Source organism: Seriola dumerili, unplaced genomic scaffold, assembly GCF_002260705.1.
Source record: "Seriola dumerili isolate Sdu_G_001 unplaced genomic scaffold, Sdu_1.0 BDQW01000627.1, whole genome shotgun sequence".
NCBI classification, from domain to species: Eukaryota; Metazoa; Chordata; class Actinopteri; order Carangiformes; family Carangidae; genus Seriola; species Seriola dumerili.
In genome coordinates, this window is record NW_019174882.1 from 3,781 (window position 1) to 11,830 (window position 8,050).

The 8,050-nt window shown below is 32.2% G+C and overlaps 1 protein-coding gene across 1 annotated transcript in view; it reads left to right on the forward strand.

Annotated features, from left to right (window-relative positions):
• Positions 1-2,518: 2,518 nt before the first annotated feature.
• The window catches only part of LOC111236372 (putative ferric-chelate reductase 1), a gene marked incomplete at its 5' end in the record, with an annotated part of 12,097 nt that continues 6,565 nt past the window's right edge, over positions 2,519-8,050 (forward strand). The window contains one exon of the mRNA XM_022765073.1: positions 2,519-2,655. Within this exon, the coding sequence (XP_022620794.1) occupies positions 2,519-2,655 (137 nt within the window). The remainder of the gene's footprint in view (positions 2,656-8,050) is intronic.

Sequence of the window (8,050 nt, forward strand, 5' to 3'; positions counted from 1 at the left end):
TATGGCAAAAAATGTCAAAAAAACATCATAGTATTTTAAGGCATAAACCGTCATAAAAACATCACAGTATGATAAGGAATAAAAAGCCATCGTATAGTAAACCATAAAAACACTAAAAAAAACCTTATAGTTTAATAATGCATGAATTTATTAAAAAAATGTCATAGTATAAAAATATTGTCGTATATTAAAGCATAAAAATTCATAAAACTGTCATATGGTAAGGAATCGTTTATAGTAAGGCATAAAAATGCCAAAAAACATCACAGTACAATATGGCATAAAAATGTCAAAAAACGTCGTCATATAGTATGGCAAAAAATGTCACGTATAGTAAGGCATAAAAATGCCAAAAAACATCACAGTACAATATGGCATAAAAATGTCAAAAAACGTCATAGTATAGTATGGCAAAAAATGTCAAAAAAACATCATAGTATTTTAAGGCATAAACGGTCATAAAAACATCATAGTATGATAAGGAATAAAAAGCCATCGTATAGTAAGGCATAAAAATGCCAAAAAACATCCCAGTACAATATGGCATAAAAATGTAAAAAAAAGTCATAGTATTTTAAGGCATAAAAAGTCCTACAAACATCATATTATGATAAGGAATAAAACGACATAGTATAGTAAGCCATAAAAACACTAAAAAACCTTATAGTTTAATAATGCATGAATTTATTAAAAAATGTCATAGTATACTATGACATAAAATCATGAAAAATCGTCATAGTTTAGTATGGCATAAAACGTCATACTATAGTAAGGCGTAAAATGTCATAAAAATGTCATAGTATAGTAAGGCTTAAAATGTCATAAAAACGTCATAGTATAATAAGGCATGAAACATCATACTTTAGTAAGGCGTAAAATGTCATAAAAACGTCATCATATAGTAAAGCATAAAATGCTACAAAAACGTCATAGTATAGTAAGGCATGAAACGTCATAGTATAGTAAAGCATAAAACATCATACTATAGTAAGGCCTAAAATGTCATCAAAACGTCATATTATAGTAAGGCATAAAACATCATACTATAGTAAGGCCTAAAATTTCATAAAAACGTCATATTATAGTAAGGAAAAAAACGTCATTCTATAGTAAGGCATAAAATGTCATAAAAATGTCATAGTATAATAACGCATAAAATGTCATGCTATGATAAGGCATAAAATGTTACAAAAATGTCATAGTATAGTAAGGCATGAAACATCATAGTATAGTAAGGCATAAAACATCATACTATAGTAAGGCACAAAATGTCATAAAAATGTCATAGTATAGTAAGGCATAAAATGTCATGAAAACATCATAGTATAATAAGGAAAAAAACGTCATTCTGTAGTCAGACAAAAAGTCATAAAAACTTCATATTGTAGGAAGGTATAAAAACGTGATAGCATAGTAAGCCATTAAAAGTCATAAAAACATCATAGTAAGGCATAAAATGTTACAAAAACGTCATAGTATAATAAGGAAAAAAACGTCATTCTGTAGTCAGACAAAAAGTCATAAAAACTTCATATTGTAGGAAGGTATTAAAACGTGATAGCATAGTAAGCCATTAAAAGTCAAGAAAACGTCATAATATAATAAGGTGTAAAATCTCATACTATAAGGTATAAAACATCATAAAAATGTCATAGTATAGAAAAGCATAAAAATTCATACAAACGTCATAGTATAGTAAGGCATAAAACGTCACAGTATGGTAAGGCATCGAAATCGTCATAAAAATGTATTTGCATAGTCAGGCATTAAAAATGACAATGTTCAATGTAGCATAAAAATGTCATAGCATTGTACGAATTAAAAATGTATTGTATATGCACATGGAAAGGCCCCAACCTGAATTGAATCCAGAACTCTCTCACTTCTAAGTCCAATTCTAACCACTGCTCCACTGTGCTACCCCATAAAAAGTCATTGCATAGTAAGGCATAAATAGTCAACCCAAAATATTTATGGAGACATGTACCTACCGTCCATATGCATACCAACACCCTCACATTCACACTAATAACACTGTCTCCTCATGAATTATCTTTGCGTATGATAATGTGCTATACAAATCAATCATCCTGTAGTTTGACACAGGTTTACTTTCAGTGCACATGGTTATAGAGTCAACAGGTTACTTCTCTTGAGTAGTGCAGAAACAACTGGCTGATGGTCAGATAATTAATCAGTCATTAAATCATTAAGTCAATTAATCTTTAACATTGTTTACGGTCTTCTTCAGTCTGCGGATGATTCTCTTTGTTTCATGGTGAATGTAAAACCTGTTGATGAGACGATATGAGACATTTTCTCTCTGGACTCTTTGATCGACATATTCCCTAAAAGTTTTCATGTCATTGACAAAAAATCTGTTATTTAAATAAACAATCTAATATCTAAAGGTTTGTAACGACTGATAATGAATGAGCCTGTTGTTTGCTAAGTGCTATACTAATGTAATGTGTAATATCTGATTCAGTTTTAACTCAGAGCTGAATTTCTGTCTCAGTCCAGCTCCAGGCTCTGGGCTCCACACCATTCACTGGTTTCCTGTTACAGGCTCGAGAGGTAGGAGGCCAGTCCCCTGTGGGCTCCTTCACCCTGACTTCAGGGGCCACTCAGCTGCTCACCTGCAGCCAGAGACCTGTGAGTTTCCAGCCGTGTAGCAGATAATAACATGAACAATATAACATATACAATGTATGAAAACTCACACAGTCTCAGTTAATGTTGGAATATTTATTGACTTATATTTTGGTCTGTTTGACCTTCATCAGGTAAAAAATACTAAATATTCCTCTTTTCCTCTATAACAACTAACAGTCCCTCCTTCGTTCCCACAGTCTTGTTTTCATCCTCTGTGTCTTTATATTTCAGTACAACTGTCTCTGATTTATTCTGTGACATTATAAATCATGAGCTGTATATTATAAAGTTCTACTAATAACTAGATGATCCGCATTAAAATCAGACCAGAGGAAACAGTGAAAGGTAGATGTCATTGTACTGTTGTCCAGCAGAGGGCAGCACCGACCTGCTAATGCTGTGTGTGTGTGTGTGTGTGTGTGTGTGTGTGTGTGTGTGTGTGGGTGTGTGTGTGTGTGTGTGTGTGTGTGTGTGTGAACAAGGAGAGAGATATGCACAACGATCATCATGTAATAGTATGGGCAAATTAAAAACGTCAAAAATATATTGTTAGTGATTTCAATTGGACAAAAATTCATAAACTGTCATAATAATGGTACGAGATAACTCAATAGTTAATAGTAAGGATACAAAGACACGCAAAAACACATCAAATACAATATGGGCATAGAAATGGTCGGATAACGTCATAGTATTAGTATGGCAAAAATTTCAAAAAAACAATCGTAGGTAATTTGAGGTCTAAATGGTCATGAAAAAACATCCATATTATGAGTTAACGAATAAAAAAGCCAGTTAGTATAGTAAGGCAGAAAATGGCCACAAAATCATCGAATTGTATAGTATCGGTCATTAAAACGTGCAAAAAAATATTGTCGTATATTAACAAGGCATAAAATTCATGAAAATGTCATAGTGTAAGGAATCAGTCTTATAGTAAAGGCATAAATAATGCCAAAAACATCACAGTAAATATGGCATAAAAATGTCAATAAACGTCGTCTTATATAGTATGGCAAAAAAATGTCAAAAAAAGACTGATCATAGGATTTTAAAAGGCATAAGGCCATAAAAACACTAAAAAACCTTATCGTTTTTAATAATGAAATGGAAGTCTACAGTCAAAAAAAGTTCATAGTATACTAGTGGCATAAAATGTCAAAAAAGCATTCAGAGTATGTTTAAGGGTCATAAACGGTATATGAAAACGATTCATAAGTTATGAATAAACGAATACAAAAGCCCATCTGTATAGTAAGGCATAAAATGCCAAAAAACATCAACAGTATCAATATGGCATAAAGAAAATGTCAAAAAAACGTTATAGTATAGGTTTTGGCAAAATGTCAAAAAAAACATAAATAGTAATTTTAAGGCATAAACAGTCCATAAAGAACATCTTAGTATGGATAAGAAAAAAAATATTGTAGTAATTTTAAAGGCAAATAAAAATTCATAAAACGTCATAATATGTTAAGGAATCAATCACATTTGTATACGGTAAGGCATAAAAATGCAGAAAAACATCCAAAGTAAAATATGGTGGCATAAAGATGTAAAAAAAAGTCTCATAGTAGTATTAAGGTGCATACAAAAGTCCTAAACGAAACAATCATATTGATGATAGTGGGAATAAAACGACATAGTATAAGTAAGGAAAAAGAACTACTTAAAAAACCTTATGAGTCGTTGAATAATGCGATGAATATATTAATTAAAAAATGTCATAGTATAACGCTTGACATAAAATCATGGATAAATCGTTCATAGTTTAGCGTATGGCATAACGTGCATTACTATAGAAGAGAGTGTTTAAGGCGTAAAATGAGTCATATAATGGTCATAGTATAGATCAAGACGGCTTAAATATGTCATAAAACGTCATAGTAATAATAAGGCCATGAACGGATCATACTTTAGACTAAGGCGTAAAATGACTATAAGCAACGTCATCATTAGTAAAGCATAAAATGCGCTACAAAACGTCATAGGTATAGTAAGGCATGAACGTCATAGTATAGTAAAGCATAAAACATCATACTATAGTAGGCCTAAAATGTTCGATCAAAACGTCAATATTATAGTAGGCATAAAAACATCATACTATTAGTAAGGCTAAAATTTCATAAAAACGGTCATATTGATAAGTCAAGGAAGAAAAACGTCCTTCTATAGTATAATGCATAAAATGTCATAAAATGTATAGTATATATAACGCATAAAATGTCATCGCTATGATAAGGCATAAAAATGTTACAAAATGTCATGGTATATAACGATAACATGTCATGCTATGATAAGGCATAAAATGTTAAAAAACGTTCATAGTATTAGTGTGGCAAAAAATGTTCAAAAACATCAATAGTATTTTATAGAGGGCATAAACGGGTATAAAGACATCAATAGTATGATAAGGAATTAAAAAGTCCATCGTATTAGTAAGGCATAAAAATGCCAAATAAAATCACAGTCCAATATGGCATAAAAATGTCAAAAAAAGTCATAGTTATAGTAATGGCAAAAAAAATATGTCAAAAAAGCATCATAGTATTTTAAGGCATAAACAGTGCATAAAAAACATTCTTAGTGTGATAGGAAAAAAATATGTAGTATTTTAAGGCATAAAAAATTCATAAACTTGTCATAAATATGGTAAGGATCATCGAATACACATTGTATAGAAGGGCGATTAAAAAAATGCAAAGAAACATCCGCAGTAAACAATTTATGGCATAATAAAATGTAAAAAAAAGTCATAGTATTTTAAGGCATAAAAAGTCTACAAACATATAATTATGATAAGGAATAAAAGAATAGGTAATATGTGCAGAAAAACACTAAAAAACTCCTTATGTTTTAGATAATGCATGAGATTTATTAGAAAAATTGTCATAGTTACTATGAACATAAAATCATGAAAATCCGTCATACCGTTTAAGGTGATGAGCGATAGAGGAACGGTGTCACTACTGCATGATGGTCGGAAAGTCGCGTAATGTCATACAAATGTCATAGGTATATAGTAAGGCTTAAAATGGTCAGTAGGAAAACGTCAGTAGTATAATAGGCATGAAAACATCTACTTTTAAGTAAGGCGTAAAATGTCATAAAAACGTCATCATATAGTAAACATAACCACCGCTCAACTAGATATAGTATAAGGCATGAAACGTCATAGTGATAGTTAAAAGCAATAAAACATCCTACTGATTAAGTAAGGCTAAATGTCATCTAAAACGTCATAGTTATAGTAGGCAATAAAACATCATACTATATGTAAAGGCTAAAATTCTCATAAAAACGTCATACTTATTAGTAGAGGAAAAAACGTCATTCTATAGTAGGCTAAAATGTATAAAAAATGTCATAGTATAATAAAGCATAAAATGTCAATGCTATGATAAGGCATAAAATGTCTACAAAAATGTCATAGTAGTAGTAAGGCATGAAACATATAGCTATAGTAAGGGCATAAAACATTCATACTAATAGTAGGCACAAAATGTCCATAAAAAATGTCATAGTATAGTAACATAAAATGTCATGAAAACATCATAGTATATATAAGGAAAAAAACGTCAATTCTGTCCTCGAGACAAAAAGTCATAAAACTTCATATTGTGTAGGAAAGGTATAAAACGTGATAGGCATAGTAAGATGACCATTAAAAAGTATAAACATCATAGTAAGGGCATAAATGTTCAAAAACGTCATAGTGCATAAGTAAGCCATTAAAAGTCCAAAAACGTCATAAATATAATAAGGTGTAAAATTGCTCATACTATAAGGTATAAAACATCATAAAAAATGTCATAGTATAGAAAGCATAAAAATTCATACAAACGTCATAGTATAAGTAAGGATAAACGTCAACAGTATGGTATGGCATACGAAATCTCATAAAAAATGTATTTGCATAGTAGGCATTAAAAATGCAATGTTTCAATGTAAGCATAAAAATGTTCATAAGCACTTGTAACGAATTAAAAATGTATTGTATATCGAATCACATGGAACATCGCACCGGATACCTGATATTATGAATTGACGCAGAACTCTCTTCACATTCTAAAGTCCAATCTAACCACTGCTCCACTGTGCTCCCATAGAAAGTCATTGCAATAGTTAAGGCATAATAGTCACCCAAAGTATTTATGTAGACATAGTAACTACCGTATATGCATACCAACACACCCTCGAACATTCACACTAATAACAACTGTCTCCTCATGAATGTATCTTTGCGTATGAATAATGTGTCTCATACAACATCAGATCTCCTTGTAAGTTATGAGCACAGTTTACTTTATGCAACATGGTTATAGAGTCAACAGGTCTACTTCTACTATTAGTAGTGCAGAAACAACGCTGAATGGCTCAGATAATTAACAGATCAATTATAACATAACAATTAAGTTCTTTAAACATTGTACATTATCGGTCTTCTTCAGAATTCTGCGACTGAATGTCTCTTTGTTTCAATGGTGAATCGTAAACCTGTTGATGGACGATATGAACATTTTCTCTCTGGACTCTCTTAGATGAAGATAATTATCACCTAAATTTTCCCAATGTCATATGACAAAATCTGTTATTCTAAATAACAATCTAGAGTTGAAGAGTTTGTAACGACTGTATAATGATGAGGCCTGTTGTTTGCTAAGTGCTATACTAATGATAATGGTATATCTGATTCAGCTTTTCATACTCAGAGCTGAATTTCTGTCCTCAGTCGCGCTCCAAGGCTCTGGCTCACCCAACCCCATTCAATCTGGGTTCTACTGTTTACAGCTCGAGAGGATTAAGGAGCCAGTCCATAGACTTGGGTGGACGGTCCTTCACAGCCTGACTTCAGGGGCCACTCAGGCTGCTTCACCTAGCAGCCAGAGACCCTGTGGAGTTTCCAAGCCGTGTAGCAGATAATAAACATGAACACAATGATACATATACAATCGTATGAAGAACTCACACAGTCTCAGTTTAATGTTGGGAGATATTTATCTGACTTAATATTTTGGTTCTGTTTGATGACTTCATCAGGTAAAAAATACTAGAATATGTGCCTCTTTTCCTCTATAACACGTAAGTCCCTCCTTGTTCCCACAGTCTTGTTTTTTCATCCTTCTGTGTGCTTTATATTTCAGTACAATCTGTCTCTGTTTATTCTGTGACATTATAAATCATGGCACCTGTATATTATAAGTTCTACTAATAACGTAGATGATCGCTCTTAAAAATCAGGACCAGAAGGAAGAAACAGTGAAAGGGTAGATTCATTGTACTGTGTGTCCAGCAGAGGGTCGCACCGACCTGCTAATGCTGGGAGGTGTGGTGTGGTGTGTGTGTGTGGTGTTGGTGTGTGGTGGTGTGTGTGTGTGTGTGTGTTGGGCGGGGT